This window comes from Zonotrichia leucophrys, chromosome 1 (assembly GCF_028769735.1).
Source record: "Zonotrichia leucophrys gambelii isolate GWCS_2022_RI chromosome 1, RI_Zleu_2.0, whole genome shotgun sequence".
Taxonomy (NCBI): Eukaryota; Metazoa; Chordata; class Aves; order Passeriformes; family Passerellidae; genus Zonotrichia; species Zonotrichia leucophrys.
Genome location: NC_088169.1, coordinates 1087772 through 1107071, shown reverse-complemented (window position 1 = coordinate 1107071; position 19300 = coordinate 1087772). Strand labels below are relative to the sequence as shown.

Genomic DNA, 19300 nt, shown 5'->3' with positions numbered 1-19300 from the left:
ACAGCCATTTCCTGCCTGGATTCCCCCCTTTCCCTGGCATTAAACCATCAGTGCTGATGTTACCTTGCTATCTCCCACTATTCCATCCTGCCCACTCCACACAATTCCCTGGAACTGCTCCACAAACACTCACGGGGCTGCTCTGACACAGGGGAGCAAAACTGTGCAAGGTTTGGAGTTTGTTTGGTTTCCTGTTTGGAGGGAATGATAAGGGAACAGGAGGAACTGCTGCCATCACCTGGGGAAACGAGAACCAAGCACAGTTTGTTTAAATTCTTATTTTGATAAGGGGACAGGAGGAAGTGCTGCCATCATCTGGGGAAACGAGAACCAAGCACGGTTTGTTTAAATTCCTATTTTGATAAGGGGACAGGAGGAAGTGCTGCCATCATCTGGGGAAACGAGAACCAAGCACAGTTTGTTTAAATTCTTATTTTGATAAGGGGACAGGAGGAACTGCTGCCATCACCTGGGAAATGAGAACCAAGCACGGTTTGTTTAAATTCTTATTTTGATAAGGAGACAGGAGGAGGAAGTGCTGCCATCACCTGGGGAAACGAGAACCAAGCACAGTTTGTTTAAATTCTTATTTTGATAAGGGGACAGGAGGAAGTGCTGCCATCACCTGGGGAAACGAGAACCAAGCACAGTTTGTTTAAATTCCTATTTTGATAAGGGAACAGGAGGAACCTCTGCCATCACCTGGGAAATGAGAACCAAGCACGGTTTTCTCTTTGCTACAGGCTCAAGGGATTCTTTCCCCTGGCCCTGCTACAATGGAAATCCAGCCCCTTTGCATCCTGTTTTAAGGAATACTCAAGAATAAAAGGTTTGTAAAGCCATTAAGATCAGAGAATCACAGAATATCCTGAGCTGGAGGCGCACACAGGGATCACCCAGTCCCACCCCTGGCCCTGCACAGGACACCCCAACAATCCCACCCTGGAAGCATCATCCAAAAATATGTGATTCCATGTGAAAAAGAGAATAAAAACTAATAAACCCCATGAAACTCTTATGTGGAAGAAAATAACAGAATAATAACATAATAATTAAATAAATAATAATTATAATTATATCATTATAATGAATAAAAGAAATATAATAATATAATAAATAAATAAAAGAATAATAAAAGAATGGATTGGATTCCATTGGTTTGACTGGTTTTTTTTGTGATTAACAAGCAGGGCGTCAGAAACCCTGCCAGGGACAAGGCACCAGAACACAACATTGTCCCTGGGCAATGGAGAAATGGAGAATCTCTCTTTTCCCCAGAGAGAAAATGCCAAAAATTGCTGCCAGAACTGGGGAGCCCTGGCCAGGAGCTGACACCAGCAGAGGGTGGGACTGGCAGGGCAGGAGCTGAGTGGGATGGAAATGGTTCTGTAACAGTTCCCTCTGGTTTTAAACACTGGGAACATCTCCATGAGATCCTGAACCAGGAGTACTGGGACAGAGGAGATGGATATTGGATACCTGCATGAATCCTGAATATCTATATCAATGTCCAAATGGATATTGGATACCTGCATGTATCCTGAATATCTATATCAATATCCAAATGGATATTGAAGACCTGCATGAATCCTGAATAGCAATATCCAGATGGTATTGATATCTAAATGCATATTGAATACCTGTATGCATCCTGAATATCTACATCCAATATCCAAATGAATATTGAATATCTGTATAAATCCTGAATATCTACATCCAATATCCAAATGAATATTGAATATCTGTATAAATCCTGAATATCTACATCCAATATCCAAATGGATATTGAATACCTGCATGAATCCTGAATAGCAATATCCAAATGGTATTGATATCTAAATGCATATTGAATACCTGTATGCATCCTGAATATCTATAGCCAACATCTAAATGAATACTGAATACTTGTGTGAATCCTGAACATCTATATCCAATATCCAAATGAATATTGAATATCTGTATAAATCCTGAATATCTACATCCAATATCCAAATGAATATTGAATATCTGTATAAATCCTGAATATCTACATCCAATATCCAAATGAATATTGAATACCTGCATGAATCCTGAATATCTACATCCAATATCCAAATGAATATTGAATACCTGCATGAATCCTGAATATCTACATCCAATATCCAAATGAATATTGAATACCTGCATGAATCCTGAATATCTACATCCAATATCCAAATGAATATTGAATATCTGCATAAATCCTGAATATCTACATCCAATATCCAAATGAATATTGAATATCTGTATAAATCCTGAATATCTACATCCAATATCCAAATGAATATTGAATACCTGCATGAATCCTGAATATCTACATCCAATATCCAAATGAATATTGAATATCTGTGTGAATCCTGAATATCTACATCCAATATCCAAATGAATATTGAATATCTGTATGAATCCTGAATATCTACATCCAATATCCAAATGAATATTGAATACCTGCATGAATCCTGAAGAATATCAAGATATCAATATAGATATCAATATCAATATAGATATCAATACCATTTGGATAATATAGCTATTATAATATATCTATTATCCAAATGGTATTGATATTTAAATGATATCCAATATCCAAATGCATATTGATATCTAAATGCATATTGAATACCTGTATGAATATCTATATCCAATACCAAATGAATATTGAAAACCTGTATGAATCCTGAATAACTCTGTTGAATATCTATATGGATATTGAATATCTATTTCTAATATCTGTATGAAGATTGAATAGCAATATCAAATATCCATATGAATATTGAGTATCTATGTCTAACCTATATACAGATATTGGATACTTATGCAAATAGTGAACATGTGTATCAAATATCTATATTGATGTTGAATATCTACATGGATATTGAGTATATATATCAAATATCCATATAAATATTGAATATCTATATCTAATATCCAAATGAATATTGAGCATTTCTATCTAATATATGTCTATAGAATATCTATTCTAATATCTATATGAATATTGAATACCTACATGAATATTGAATACCCATCTCTAATATCTGAGTTACTATTGAATACCTACAGGAATACAGAATATCCCAATGCCCACCTTGCCCAGACCCCGGAGCCCTGTGAGGAAGCAATTAAATAATTAACAATCTCCCAGAGTTACCTGTTATCTCCATGCCCTTGTCAGAGTCCCCTGGGTATCCTGGGCTGGCCATGACCACACACACAGCAGTTCTGTTCTCCAGCCAGGCTGGCATGCAGCTGCAGAGTTTGCCATCAATTGTTGCTTGAATCACTTCATAAAAATCATTTTTAAGCAGAGGGAGAATTACCTGTAGAAAAGTTTTCGGAGTGATGGAAGTTTATTTTTATTTTGCTGGCTTGTTGAAGTTCACCTTAGGGAAAATTCAGTTGATGGAATACAATCTGTATGTGCCAAGCCAGTTTTCCCTTGGAAACTCTGGGTTTTAATTTAATATTAGCAGCACCTTTTGGAACCAAAAAATTTAGAAACATAAGGTGTGAGCTTATGTAGAATGAACATGAATTTAGGCCTCTCCCATTCTGCTTCTCTCCAGAAAAAACAAAATCTGAGGAACAGATGTTTTAACTAATAAAACAGGAGCTGACAAGTCAAAATGTTACCTCAGACATTGTCTAAGATGTTCACATCCAGATCTTTCCCTAGAAATAAACTACAACAGGAAGAGGTAAAAAATGGAGCAACTTTAATTTTCCAGTGTGTTCCACTCACCTGACACTGGGGATCCCCAAACTGGCATTTAAAGTTTAAAATCTTCACCCCCTCTTTGGTCAGCATCAAACCTGTTTGCAGCACACCTGGACACAAAGCCAAGCAAATAACTTAAACATTTATTTATTTCTTTCTTTGGAGAACTCCTTTAAAAGAAACAGAGCATTTTGGAGCATTCTGCAAATCAGAAGGCATTAGGAGCAAGAGTTCTGCAAGCCACAATAATTCCCAAATATCCATAAAAGTGACAAGCGGCCACCTAAGGAGCAGGGCACCACATTTTAAACCCCACAAAGCAAAGGTTCTCTGGCATCGTGCACCCAACTCCATTCTTACTCAGGCACTGTAAAAAAGGCCCCAAAAAGCAGAATTTGAAGATGTTGGTGGGAGCCCAACTCTTTGGATGTCTGAGATCTCCTCAGTGCCAACAGCAGCCCTTGGCATTAAGTGGCACCTGTGGGCACCACCTGCCTTTTCCAAAACAGCCTCTGGATAAAGATCTGGAGAAAATGGACATTGTTGTATGTGTAGGAGTGAGCAGTACTGCAGGACTGAAGTGTATGTTCTGCCCTGAACTGCAAATAAATTTGTTTTATTTCAAAATATTTAATAAAATCAAGCTGTTTTAAGGAAACAAGGCCAAGGTTCTCTCCCAAACAAAGAGCTGTGAACCAAATTGAGTGAAGCTTAACACTGCATGGAAAATGAGCTGCTGCTGGGTTACTTTTTTAAACAAACACCATCTGGAACTCAGGAGCATTCTCTGACAATGGAAGTGACCTGGAGAGGGGCTCACCTTGGCTTTCAGGTGCTCACTCACCTACATAGGCTGCTCCTTCTTGTCTCAGGCTGTCCACGATGTGCTGGAGGATGGCACCCCTGATTTGCTCCAGAAGAGCCTCTGGGACCTGACAAGCAAATGAGAGCCATGAGGCAGTGGTGGCATCTGCTGGCCCTGCTGGAACGACTGGGCAGGGCTGAGGAGCTGCCTGAGATGTTTGCTTAAATATTTTTCTCTATTACAATTTTGCTGCTTTTTCTTTATTACAATTTTGTACCCCCAAGTCCTGCTCCTTCCCTTGGAGCAGGGAACAGGCAGCAACATAAACTGCGTGTTCTTACAGAGCAAAACCAGTCAAAAAGTTGGTTTTATTAAAAAAACCCCCACAGTTCCACGAGTTTATCTCATGGAGCACTTGCCAGCAAGGACAAGGAGTCTGGGAACAGAACCCACAGGCAAAGAAATGGTACTGTTCTCCTTTACTTATGGATATTTGACCAGAACCTTCCAAATCATCCTCGGAGAGTGTTTTGCTGGCATCTATCTGAGTAGAAATGATTCTCAGCCCTTAACTAACAGAAAGATTTTAAAAAATATTTTTCTTTATTACAATTTTTTGCTGCTGTCCCCTCCAAGCCCTGCTCCTTCCCTTGGTGGGGGGGTGCTGCCTGAGGGGGAGAATCTCACTGCTCTGCCTCCCGAGGGGGTTTGGGTGATCCTGAGGGGGTTTGGGTGGTTCTGAGGGATGGAATCTCACTGCTCTGTCTCCTGAGGGATGGAATCTCACTGCTCTGCCTCCTGAGGGGGTTTGGGTGATCCCAAGGGGGGGAATCTCACTGTTCTGCCTCCTGAGGGGGTTTGGGTGGTCCTGAGAGGGGAATCTCACTGCTCTGCCTCCTGAGGGATGGAATCTCACTGCTCTGCCTCCTGAGGGGGTTTGGGTGTTCCTGAGGGGGGGAATCTCACTGCTCTGTCTCCTGAGGGGTTTGGGTGGTCCTGAGGGATGGAATCTCACTGCTCTGCATCCTGAGGGGGCTTGGATGATCCTGAGGGGATTTGGGTGGTGCTGAGGGTGGAATCTAACTGCTCTGCATCCTGAGGGGGTTTGGGTGGTTTCTGAGGGGATTTGGGTGGTCCTGAGGGGTGGAATCTCACTGCTCTGCCTCCTGATGGGTGGAATCTCACTGCTTTGCCTCTCGAGGGGGTTTGGGTGATCCCGAGGGGGGAATCTCCCTACTCTGCCTCCTGAGTGGGTTTGGGAGGTGCTGAGGGGAGGAATCTCACTGCTCTGCATCCTGAGGGATAGAATCTCACTGCTCTGCCTCCCGAGGGGGTTTGGGTGGTGCAGACGGATGGAATCTCACTGCTCTGTCTCCTGAGGGATGGAATCTCACTGCTCTGCCTCCTGAGGGGGTTTGGGTGGTCCTGAGGGGAGGAATCTCACTGCTCTGCCTCCCAAGGGGGTTTGGGTGTTCCTGAGGGGGGAATCTCCCTGCTCTGCCTCCCGAGGGGTGGAATCTCACTGCTGTGCCTCCCGAGGGGGTTTGGGTGATCCTGAGGGATTTGGGTGGTGCTGAGGGTGGAATCTCACTGCTCTGCATCCTGAGGGGGTTTGGGTGGTGTCTGAGGGGATTTGGGTGGTCCTGAGGGATAGAATCTCACTGCTCTGCCTCCCGAGGGGGTTTGGGTGGTGCAGACGGGTGGAATCTCACTGCCCTGCCTCCTGAGGGGTGGAATCTCACTGCTCTGCCTCCTGAGGAGTTTGGGTGGTCCTGAGGGATGGAATCTCACTGCTCTGCATCCTGAGGGGGTTTGGGTGATCCTGAGGGGGTTTGGGTGGTTCTGAGGGGGGAATCTCACTGCTCTGCCTCCTGAGGGGGTTTGGGTGGTGCAGACGGGTGGAATCTCACTGCCCTGCCTCCTGAGGGGTGGAATCTCACTGCTTTGCCTCTCGAGGGGATTTAGGTGGTGCTGAGGGGTGGAATCTCACTGCTCTGCATCCTGAGGGGGTTTGGGTGCTGTCTGAGGGATGGAATCTCACTGCTTTGCCTCCCGAGGGGGTTTGGGTGGTGCAGACGGGTGGAATCTCACTGCTCTGCCTCCCAAGGGGGTTTGGGTGCTGTCTTAGGGGGGGAATCTCACATCTCTGCCACCTGAGGGGGTTTGGGTGGTCCTGAGGGGGGAATCTCACTGCTCTGCCTCCTGAGGGGGTTTGGGTGTTCCTGAGGGGGAGAATCTCACTGCTCTGCCTCCTGAGGGGGTTTGGGTGATCCCAAGGGGGGGAATCTCACTGCTCTGCATCCTGAGGGTGTTTGGGTGGTGTCTGAGGGGATTTGGGTGGTCCTGAGGGGTGGAATCTCACTGCTCTGCCTCCCGAGGGGGTTTGGGTGGTGCAGACGGGTGGAATCTCACTGCTCTGCCTCCTGAGGCGGTTTGGGTGCTGTCTGAGGGAGGAATCTCACTGCTCTGCCTTGCCGAGGGCTATGGGTGGTCCTGAGGGGGGAATCTCACTGCTCTGCCTCCTGAGGGGTGAATCTCACTGCTGTGCCTCCCGAGGGGGTTTGGGTGATCCTGAAGGGAGGAATCTCACTGCTCTGTCTCCTGAGGGGATTGGGTGGTGCTGGGGGTGGAATCTCACTGCTCTGCATCCTGAGGGTGTTTGGGTGGTGTCTGAGGGGATTTGGGTGGTCCTGAGGGATAGAATCTCACTGCTCTGCCTCCTGAGGGGGTTTGGGTGGTGCAGACGGGTGGAATCTCACTGCTCTGCCTCCTGAGGCAGTTTGGGTGCGGTCTGAGGGAGGAATCTCACTGCTCTGCCTTGCCGAGGGCTATGGGTGGTCCTGAGGGGGGAATCTCACTGCCCTGCCTCCTGAGGGGTGGACTCTCACTGCTTTGCCTCTCGAGGAGGTTTGGGTGATCCCGAGGGGGGGAATCTCACTGCTCTGCATCCTGAGGGTGTTTGGGTGGTGTCTGAGGGGATTTGGGTGGTGCTGAGGGTGGAATCTCACTGCTCTGCATCCTGAGGGGGGAATATCACTGCTCTGCCTCCCGAGGGGGTTTGGGTGGTGCAGACGGGTGGAATCTCATTGCTCTGCCTCCTGAGGGGTGGAATCTCACTGCTCTGCCTCCTGAGAGGGTTTGGGTGTTCCTGAGGGGGGAATCTCACTGCTCTGCATCCTGACGGGGTTTGGGTGTTCCTGAGGGGGGAATCTCACTGCTCTGCCTCCCGAGGGATTTGGGTGGTCCTGAAGGATGGAATCTCCCTGCTCTGCCTCCCGAGGGGGTTTGGGTGTTGTCTTAGGGGGGGAATCTCACATCTCTGCCACCTGAGGGGGTTTGGGTGCTTCTGAAGAGGTCTGGGACTGGAACCTGGGCTGAACACAGCCAGAGTGTTTCTGTCCTTGGAGAAACACGCACTGCAAACGTGGTGGAGCAGTGCTGTAAGGACCAACAAGGACCCTCAGGTTATGCTCAGGCCCCACAGGGAATTCTGCAGGGATTCCTGACGTGGTGCTGATGGGAGCAGAGAAACACAAAGTTTAGGAATAACAGAAGAAGTAAAAGAGAGGTTACTCCAGAGAATTAAAGCCCAAAGGATGACTGTCAGGGTGAGAGCATTCCAGGAGCAGCAGGGCCTGCAGGGCTGTGCAGGGCAGGGCTGGGGCAGTACCTGAGGCACGGGGCAATAGGCGCCCATCCCTGCCGTGCTGGGGCCCTGCTCCCCGTCCAGCAGCCGCTTGTGGGGCTGAGCCGGGGGCATGCAGGCCACGGTGACACCGTCGGTGAAGCAGGAGCACTGCAGGGACAGAGACAGGCACAGCGGTGACAGCGGTGACAATGGCCACAGCACAAGGGACAGCACTGCTGAGCCTCAGCTCAGTTCTGCTGGAAAATATACAAATTGCAGAAGCCCACACTGCAAAGTGTCACCGAGATATTTTATGAAAAATCTTTGCCCAGGATCTTTCTCCTGAGAAGCCTCAGAAAAGAAATGTAAACAATAATTATCTGATTGCTTGGGATGTGGTCTGGAGGTTGCATCTTTGATTGGTTCCATATGAATTGTTTTAATTAATGACCAATCCCAGCCCCGCTGTATCAGGACTCTGGTCAGTCATGGGTTTTTAGTATTCATTCTTTTCTAGCCTTCTGATATATCCTTTCTCTCTTTGGTATAGTTTTAGTATACCATTTCAATACAATACAATATATAATATACAATATATAATATACAATAAATAACATAACATATCAGCCTTCTGAGAACATGGAGTCAAATTCTCCACAGCAAAGGATATTCAATCCCACTCAGTGCCACCCCTGCCATGGCAGGGACACCTCCCACTGCCCCAGGCTGCTCCAGCCCCAGTGTCCAACCTGACCTTGGGCACTGCCAGGGATGCAGGGGCAGCCCCAGCTGCTCTGGGCACCCTGTGCCAGGGCCTCAGCAGCTTCTGAGTGAAGAATTTCTCAGGATCCATTTATTCTGCTACAAGCCCATTGACCTGAAGGATTCATTGTTTCTTTCTCATGTTTAAATTACCAAGAGAAATGGTGGCTCTCATTACAATTCCCTTTTGATTAATCAGATTTTGAGTCACATGGGAACATATGCCTGTCCTCTGCCATGTGAATAGCCTAAAAGAGGCACTCAATATTAGCACAAAGTTACAGATGTAACACAAATTACCAAGGCAAAGTTCATAAAAACTTGTTTTGGGTCACTTTAGGGAAAAAAAAATTCCCCTTAAAATAACCACTATAAATGCAATGTCATTGTTGATGTAGAAGAAAAATCTACTGACAACGTGCATTGGTTAGCATGACACAGGGCTTAGATTTCATGGTATGCAATAGACATTAATTTCTCAAAGTGCAAATAAAACAAAAAAATAAAAAGAAAGAAATTTGAATAAATAAACATGGGTATGTATACAGAAGCACAGCAATAATGCCAAAAGGTAAGAGCACAACATCACACCATTAATACCTACAGAAAGTTCTTCCCCTTGAAGCAGTTCTTCAATAACAACCATCTCTCCAAACATTCTGTCCTGTAAAAGAACAAAACAAAAGAGATCCCCAGTGAGCAGATATGAATCCACTGCCTAAATCGTCTCTTCATTTTCTTCTAACAAAATAACCAATGTCTATGAGAAGTGCCGGCTTGCTTGAATGCCAGTGGGGAAAGCCACTGGAATTTCATTTGGACATGAGGAGGCAACACTGAAATATTCCCTATCAGGCCTGGGAGACAAGGAAAAATTCCAATTTGGAGGGGCAGAGAAGTGGAACCCGAGGCTGGAACAGCAATTCAGTCACAAAAGCTCCCAGCCCTGCCTGGGGCACACAGGAGGAGTCTGAGGAGACCCAGGGAAACTCTTGAGTCAAATGAACAATTTCTCCCAAAAACACTGGCCCCTGTATCAGGAATTACAAACTCCCAGAGTACAGAGCACCAAGATTTGGACTGGCAGGGGTTAATTACGGATTTTTGTACCTGCATAATCTCCTGGACAGCTCTGCAGGCCTCCTCCTTGCTGGCTGCAATGGTCACTTCCCTCCTGGCCGCTGGTCCCCGTGCCCGCACCACCCACGCAGGGAAGTCTGTGCTTTAAGGGAAGCACAGAGGGGTCAGACATCCCTGCTGCATCCAGAGAAATCTCCACTTTGCTCCTGGATGCTCCCCACACTCCCACTGTGCCTCCAGAATTCCCCCACTTACTCTGAAACACAAGCTAAATCCAGAACTTAAAAAAGAACAAAGCATCACCCTGGTAATGAATGGATTTTAACTTTACCAATCACCCTCTGGCTTGTGAATAACCAAAAAAACCTTTTTTGAAAGGCTGAATTTCCTGTTTCCTGAAATAACACCTCACTCTTATTTCCACACTGTGATTTCTGTTAAACCTCAGCCCAGTTTATACCCCCAGGCTCCCTTTTTCCCATCTCTCTGTGCACACCTGGGACAGTTTTCCCTTTGGAGCCCTGCACGTGCTGACAGAGAAGGTGTTGGCCTTGTCTCTGTGTGGCAGCAACATAAACTGGGTGTCCTTACAGAGCAAAACCAGGAAAAAGGTTGGTTTTACTCAAAAAAAACCCCACAGTTCCACGAGTTTATCCCACATGCACTTGCCAGCAAGGACAAGGAGTCTGGGAACACAACCCACAGGCAAAGAAATGGGACTGATCTCCTTTCGTTATGGATATTTGACCAGAACCTTCCAAATCATCCTCAGAGAGTGTTTTGCTGGCTTCTGTCTGGGTAGAAATGATTCTCAGCCCTTAACTAAAAAAATATTTTTTAAATACTTTTCTTTATTACAATTTTTTGTCTATGAATGACTTATTGAGCATCTTGAAGGAGTAGATGGAAAAGAAGAAGAGCTGGGAATTCAGAACAGAAAAATCAACTGCTGCAGTTCACAAAATCACAAAAGGGTTGGGTTGGAAGGACCCTAAATCCCACCCAGTGCCACCCCTGCCATGGCAGGGACACCTCCCACTGTCCCCAGTGTCCAGCCTGGCCCTGGGCACTGCCAGGGATGCAGGGCAGCCCCAGCTGCTCTGGGCACCCTGTGCCAGGGCCTGCCCACCCTCACAGGGAACAATTCCTCATTGCCAAGATGCCATCAAACCCTACTTTGAAGCCATTCCCTGTGTGCTGTCCCTCCATCCTTGTCCCCAGTCCCTCTGCAGCTCTCCTGGAGCCCTTCAGGCCCTGCCAGGGGCTCTGAGCTCTCTCTGGAGCTTCTCCTGTCCAGGTGAGCTCTCCCAGCCTGGCTCCAGCAGGTCCACAGCTGCACCTTCATCAGCTGTGTCTAATTCCAGAGCTGATTAACCCAGCAGGAGCTGATGGTTTCCCAAGCCCCCAGTGATGGCAGAGGAGCCCCATGGCAGCCCATGTACCTGGAGATGAACCTGCAGGCCTCCTGGGGGGTGCTGAAGGCTGCCCAGCGAGCTGTGGGGAGCCCGTGGCGCTGCAGGAAGGCTTTGCTGGAGCTGCTGCTGGAGGCCAGCTGGGCTGCCCTGGCCCCGGGCCCGAAACACCGAACTCCTGCTGCCCGCAGGTCATCCACGATCCCTGAGGCAAAAAACAGCACAAGCACTGAGGGGACTCCTTGGGGACACGGAGCCACCACAGAAACAGCACAAGCACCAAGGGGACTCCTTGGGGACACAGAGCCACCACAGAAACAGCACAAGCACTGAGGGGGTCTTTGGGGATACAGAGCCACCACAGAAACAGCACAAGCACTGAGGGGGCTCCTTGGGGACACTGAGCCACCACAGAAACAGCACAAGCACTGAGGGGCTCCTTGCGGACACAGAGCCACTACAGAAACAGCACAAGCACTGAGGGGATCTTTGGGGACACAGAGCCACCACAGAAACAGCACAAGCACTGAGGGGGCTCCTTGGGGACACAGAGCCACCACAGAAACAGCACAAGCACCAAGGGGGCTCTCTGGGGACACAGAGCCACCACAGAAACAGCACAAGCACTGAGGGGGCTCCTTGGGGACACAGAGCCACCACAGAAACAGCACAAGCACTGAGGGGGCTCCTTGGGGACACAGAGCCACCACAGAAACAGCACAAGCACTGAGGGGATCTTTGGGGACACAGAGCCACCACAGAAACAGCACAAGCACCGAGGGGATCTTTGGGGACACAGAGCCACCACAGAAACAGCACAAGCACCGAGGGGATCTTTGGGGACACAGAGCCACCACAGAAACAGCACAAGCACTGAGGGGATCTTTGGGGACACAGAGCCACCACAGAAACAGCACAAGCACTGAGGGGGCTCCTTGGGGACACAGAGCCACCACAGAAACAGCACAAGCACTGAGGGGATCTTTGGGGACACAGAGCCACCACAGAAACAGCACAAGCACTGAGGGGGCTCCTTGGGGACACAGAGCCACCACAGAAACAGCACAAGCACTGAGGGGATCTTTGGGGACACAGAGCCACCACAGAAACAGCACAAGCACCAAGGGGGCTCTCTGGGGACACAGAGCCACCACAGAAACAGCACAAGCACTGAGGGGGCTGCTTGGGGACACAGAGCCACCACAGAAACAGCACAAGCACTGAGGGGATCTTTGGGGACACAGAGCCACCACAGAAACAGCACAAGCACTGAGGGGATCTTTGGGGACACAGAGCCACCACAGAAACAGCACAAGCACCAAGGCGGATCTTTGGGGACACAGAGCCACCACACAAACAGCACAAGCACCAAGGGGGCTCCTTGGGGACACAGAGCCACCACAGAAACAGCACAAGCACTGAAGGGATCTCTGGGGACACAGAGCCACCACAGAAACAGCACAAACACAACGGGGGCTCCTTGGGGACACAGAGCCACCACAAACACAGCACAAGCACTGAGGGGGCTGCTTGGGGACACAGAGCCACCACAGAAACAGCACAAGCACTGAGGGGGCTCCTTGGGGACACAGAGCCACCACAGAAACAGCACAAGCACTGAGGGGGCTCTCTGGGGACACAGAGCCACCACAGAAACAGCACAAGCACTGAGGGGTCTCCTTGGGGACACGGAGCCACCACAGAAACAGCACAAGCACTGAGGGGGCTCCTTGGGGACACAGAACCACCACAAACACAGCACAAGCACTGAGGGGCTCCTTGGGGACACGGAACCACCACAGAAACAGCACAAGCACCGAGGGGGCTCCTTGGGGACACAGAGCCACCACAGAAACAGCACAAGCACTGAGGGGATCTTTGGGGACACAGAGCCACCACAGAAACAGCACAAGCACCGAGGGGGCTCCTTGGGGACACAGAGCCACCACAGAAACAGCACAAGCACCGAGGGGGCTCTCTGGGGACACAGAGCCACCACAGAAACAGCACAAACACCGAGGGGATCTTTGGGGACACAGAGCCACCACAGAAACAGCACAAGCACTGAGGGGGCTCCTTGGGGACACAGAGCCACCACAGAAACAGCACAAGCACTGAGGGGATCTTTGGGGACACAGAGCCACCACAGAAACAGCACAAGCACTGAGGGGATCTTTGGGGACACAGAGCCACCACAGAAACAGCACAAGCACCAAGGGGGCTCCTTGGGGACATGTGACAAAAGGAGATTCCCATCCATCACCCCTTGGTTACACCTCCCTTTGTCTCAGGTAATTAATGCACCTTCCAATGAGGTTCTGAATATCCACTGACCCTTCTCAGCCTGTGGTTTTAGGGCTCTTTAGCTCTGTACTTTACTAAGCACTCCCACAGTTACCCACCCCATTTTAAAGCAGATTTCAAGGTGCTGATTTTTTCTGTCAATATACATTCTATATATATTGACAGAAATATATATTATATTACAATGTAATATAATATATATATATTATATTAAATTACATTATATTATATTTTTATAATAAATTTATTTCATTAGAACTTTTTTAGTATACATTTATTTTATTATAGTATCAAATTTTCAGTATACTTATATTATATTATATTATATCTTTATTATATTATATTATAACTTTATTTTATTATAATTTTATTAAATTATATCCTTATTTTATTATAATTATATTTTACTTTATTATAATTATATCTATATTATAATTGTATCTATATTATAATTATTATATTATATAAATACAATTTCTATTTTTTTCCGTCAACTCAGTTTTATTTAATTATTTTATTAACTTACCAGCTGCCAGAAGAGCTTCTGGGCCGACTACCACAAGCCCAATGTTGTGATCTTTGCAGAACTGGGTAACAATAGTGTGATTGCTCACTAATACAGCTGAAAAGGAAAAATCATTAACTGAATGTAAAGCCTAAACAAGAGAGAGGGGATGAGAATGTCTTTTTTCTACCGTCCTAAAAGTGTGATTAAAGTCAGGAAGCAGCCCACTAAGGGTAAAGTGGAATATCAATGTAATAATAGCAGAGTCCAAAAGGAGCTGAGAACAACTCCAGTTTGCACTACTGTTTGTAATACACATCTGCTAGCTGATTAAATCTCCTTTATTTGCCATGTGTAATCAAGATATATTTTTAAAAGCTGCTTATCACAACAATAACAACTTTGAAAAATAAAACTTCAGATTGGGAAAGAAACTCAATTTCAACAGCTGAGTAAAGATTTACTCAAAGCATTGGACAGAGATGTTTCTATTCAGAATTAAGAACTTTGAGCCCTCTGCTTCTGGGTTAAGTTTCACTGGAATTGGTCACAGAATTCAAGCACAAAAGTGGAAGAGATGAGGTGTAGAAATACAGTCTCATATAAGCCTCACTAGCTTAAGCAGCAAGGTAAAAACAAACAGAGCAAGGTGTTTCAGGAGGCAGCTCTGGAATTCAGAAACAGAGCCCAAAATAAAACAGAAATCTTTGCCTTCAATCATTTGTGGCACCAGTAAGAGACGAGCGACTGGCACCTGCCTGTGGGATTCACACTCTCTGACCCTGAGAGATGCAGAGAAAAGAATGATCAAAACAATTCTTATCTCATTTGTTGTGCCAAAGGGAAATGCATTGTGGAAGATTGTTTGCCTGAAGGGAATTGGTGATTGGATTCTGGTGTGATTGTTTTGATTCACTGACCAATTGAATCCAGGTGTGTGAGTTGGGACTGTCAGCAGACAGTCATGAATTCTGAGCAGTTGAGCGAGTTGGGTGCTTGGGCAGATTCAGTTTAGATGTAATGTAATATAGAATAACATGGTATAATAAAATAATTAATTAGCCTTCTGATAAGATGGAGTCAGATGCATCATTTACTCCCCCTCGTTGGGGTTGCCCTGCATTTACTATACCTGCCTGTCCCCATCATATTTCCTGAAAAATCCTCTTTGCCCAGGATTCTTCTCCTGGGAAGCTGAGAAGCCTCAGAGAAAAAGGAAAACAACATTATCTCATTTACTTCTCCTGTGTTTTGCTGCTTGGGAATGTGGTTGGAGATTGTTTATCCAATGTGTGAATTGTTTTGACTTAATGACCAATCACAGTCAGGCTGGAAGGAGTCATGAGTTTTCATTGTCATTCTTTGTAGCCTCCTGTCTGTATCCTTTCTCTATTCTTTAGTATAGTTTAGTATAGGATTCTATAATATCATATCATAATAATAAATTAGCCTTCTAAGAACATGGAGTCAGATTCATCATTTTCCCCCTTCATCCTGGGCACCCAGCAAATACCACACCTGCCCAGTTGGTTTGTCTCAATTGTTGATTGCTTGGACGGGGATTTTCCTCCCCACTTTTTACCTGAATTGGAGATTTTGCCGTTGTCAGCCGTGCCTGCATTTCCTGGAGCCACAAACACGTGTTTGACGTGGGGGGACTGGGCCAGCTTCCAGGCCAGGGCGTGCTCCCTGCCGCCGCTGCCGACCACCAGCACCCGCTCTGCCATGGCCCTGCGGGACACAGCCGTGCACATCCTCAGCTCAGTCAAAGGGAAAACAGACAATTCCTCCCAGGCTGAGCCTGGGAATCTTAGAGGAAAGAATTCAAACAGTTATTATCTCTCTTTCTGTAACCATTGTTTATAGTTATGGTCCTCCACAGTGTGTTATTCATAGTCACCAACAGTGTGAGATTCACATTCCCTGAAAAATTCTTTGCCCAGGATTTTTCTCCTGGGAAGGTGAGAAGCCTCAGAGAAAAAGGCAAACAATAATTATCTGATTTGCTTCTCGTGTGTTTGCTCCTTTGGAATGTGTTTGGGGATTGTTTACCCACAGGTGATTGTTTCATTGGATTCTGAATTATTTTGACTCTTTGGCCAATCAGTGCCAAGCTGTGTTGGGACTCTGGAGAGTCACGAGTTTTCATTATTATCTTCTTAGCCTTCTCTAAGTATCCTTTCTGTATTCTTTAGTATAGTTTTAATATAGTATTCTTTAATATTATATAGTATCATAAAATAATAAATGAGCCTTCTGAGAACATGGAGTCAGATTCATCGTTCCTTCCTTCATTGGGGGCACCCCACAAATGCAATACACCTTAGCAAGTCAAAAGACCTGCTACTTTATATACCTATATAAAAAGACCTGCTGCTTTCATTAAACAGAGCCTTCTGATCCACCTGAGGACTGGAGTCCTTCTTTCTGTCCCTGTCACACAGCAGCACCCCTGCCTCAGCCAACAGCACAGGGATTCCATCCCACCGCCACAGCTTTTGGGTGACATTCACCCACTTTGGGGCACAAAGGGGCTCGTAGGCTGTGGGACACGGTGGCTGTGCCAGCAGTGCCACTGGATGGACACATTGGTCACATCTGGTTGAAATATGGACAACAAATGCACTGGGAATTGTCCCCACTTGTTCCAGCAGAGTCAAGGTTTCATCTCTTAAGCAGCCACAGATAGGAAATAATCATGCCTCAAGTAGGTCTCATCAGATCCTTTGCACAAATGTACAGGACAGGGCTGAAAGTGTGATACAAATGCTCTAAAAATATATTTTAACATATTATATATATATCTGTTTTATTATAATATGTTTATATACACATTATATATAATATATTTATATAATTGTATATATTACATATACATAGATGTGTATATACATATTTTATTTATGTTTATATACATATTTTATACATTATATGTGTTTATTTCTAAACAAAAAATAAAGAAATCTGTATCTAATAAACAAATTAAAATATATAAGACAGAACTAAGCAATGAATATATAATTAATAACTATATAATAAATAGATGTGCAAAAATAAAAATGTAATTGTTCATCTCCTTTTCATATTTAATAAACATATCTCAGTCTGAATGCTGTGGTTGGTCTAGAAGCTTTTAAGAGTGCAATCATGCTCAGCAGTAAATGGCAAAGGCAGATTTCAGGACAGATTTTATCCATGGACAATTGCTTGGAGGACACTTCAGCAGAGCAGCACATTCAATAAAAGACAATTGTTCATCTCACTGGCACACTGACATTTCGAGCATATGTATTCCTCAGCAATATTTCGTGGCAGAAATGTTATCATAGGTCACATCTGCAAACTTAATTTCTCCCTATGTGCTGCATGTGGACAAATGTCAGGGAGAAAAACGCACCCCAGAACGTGACCTTTAAGGGGGTGCTGATGGAGAAACCAGTCCTCAGCCAGGAGAGGGACCATAAATTAAAGGTACCACAGACTGCAGCAAGTGCTGCTGCCTTCTCCCAAGGAACCACAACCCCTGGGTTTAATTCATTGAGCAGCTTCCAAAGGCAAACGGGAGCTAAGTGGGGACACTGAGGGAGAATATTCCAGGCAAGATGTTCATGGAGCTGGGATACACCAGAAATTGTGCTTGGAGCTCCTGAGACAGGATTACACCATCTTAGCTCACTACAAAATCCAATTTAACTCTCTGTATTTCATCCTTCTGGAATTGCCCAAGTACAAAGTCAGGAATTCTCAGAGCCCAGCCCTGGGAACTGCAGACTTTTTGGGGTTGTTTGCTTTTAAATTTCAGCTGTTGTGCTCTAGGCGTGCAAACACAGAGCACGTGCTTCATGTTCTACCAGGACTTATTTCCTTGCACAAGACTTTTCTCAGCCTTTTTGTTGGCTAACAATCCAGACTGTCAGGCTTTGTCCTTCCTTTCGTCACTGCTTGAGAAATAATCCCTGGAAATGGCTGTGAATGTGAAGATGATTTACAACTGCTCTGTCTCTAACAAGGGCACACACGTTCTCTGCCAGGCTCCAGAATGGCACAGCAGTTAGCAATGAAAAGGAAAGTGGTTTTAAAAGCAATTCCACACCCCCCACACCCCCACCAATAATCTCACAATTCTGTGAAGTTTCTAAAGCAGAATGAATTAAAGTTCTGAACTAGGAAGAGAGTGGAAGCAAGCAGTGCCTCCAGTCCTTTGGGAAAAATTCACTTTCCCATTCCACCTCCTAGCGAGGACACTAAGGATGTTATTTGCAAAGCCAAGCAAAAGCATGCTGGAAGAGAGGAAATTTGGTGAGTGAGTTGGTCCAGGAGGGAAGGCTGGAGAGAGGGACAGAGCTGTGGAGGAAAAGAGAGCTGCAAGGACTCCTGGTGCTGGGAGGAAGGCTGTGGAGAGCGACATCTCCGTGGAATTATTTCCCTTACCGTGTCTGACCCTGCTGTTTGCCCGCACACAGGAGTCCTCCAGAAGGATCTTCCTGCTGTTCCTGCTTCAGCTCCAAATGATTTCCGATCTCCTAAAGCCAAGGATAAGAGGTGGAAGAGGCAGCCAGACCTGCAGCAGCCCTTGATCCTCCACCCTCACTGGAGCATCCCCAGCAGCATCCCCTTGATGCCTCCCACCCTTCAAGCCCTTCCCACACCCTCAGCACTGCGGGCCCTCCTCTCTCTCCATCTTCCTTGGTTAAGGGCACAAACAGCTCCTCCCACCAGCCTGTCTGACCATGGAAATAGGGCTCAGCCCTGGAGAAAAAACCCACCTACAATGTGTCACAAAGCTGAGCTCAGCACTCAGATCCCATGCAGGACCAGCTTTACATCCCCTGCCAGGGGAAGGATCTCAGAGAGGCAGACAAAAAAACTGTGCTAGAAAATCTGAAAAGTTTTTGTCAGTTGTTCTTGTCTTTTTGAACTTTTAAATTTATTTCCTGTGATCTTCTTTCTTTTGGAAACATAGAAGCAAAAGTGAGCAACACCAGGGAAACACCAGCAGCTGGCTCCAAGGCTGCAGAACGGCTGTGCAGCTCCCACAGGACTGCCACGCTTCAGCCGGGCACAAAAG

General features: G+C 46.1%; 1 protein-coding gene across 1 annotated transcript in view; it reads right to left on the bottom strand.

Annotated features, from left to right (window-relative positions):
- Nucleotides 1-18738, bottom strand: part of LOC135454092 (trifunctional purine biosynthetic protein adenosine-3-like) — a 30341-nt gene extending 11603 nt beyond the window's left edge. Inside the window, exons 1-10 of the mRNA XM_064726277.1 lie at nt 18664-18738; nt 15815-15963; nt 14254-14349; nt 11454-11628; nt 10042-10153; nt 9536-9595; nt 8212-8337; nt 4581-4668; nt 3761-3846; nt 3170-3338 (exon numbers count right to left, since the gene is read on the bottom strand). Of these exons, the coding sequence (XP_064582347.1) occupies nt 3170-3338; nt 3761-3846; nt 4581-4668; nt 8212-8337; nt 9536-9595; nt 10042-10153; nt 11454-11628; nt 14254-14349; nt 15815-15959 (1057 nt within the window). The 5' untranslated portion in view covers nt 15960-15963; nt 18664-18738. The remainder of the gene's footprint in view (nt 1-3169; nt 3339-3760; nt 3847-4580; nt 4669-8211; nt 8338-9535; nt 9596-10041; nt 10154-11453; nt 11629-14253; nt 14350-15814; nt 15964-18663) is intronic.
- Nucleotides 18739-19300: the final 562 nt, after the last annotated feature.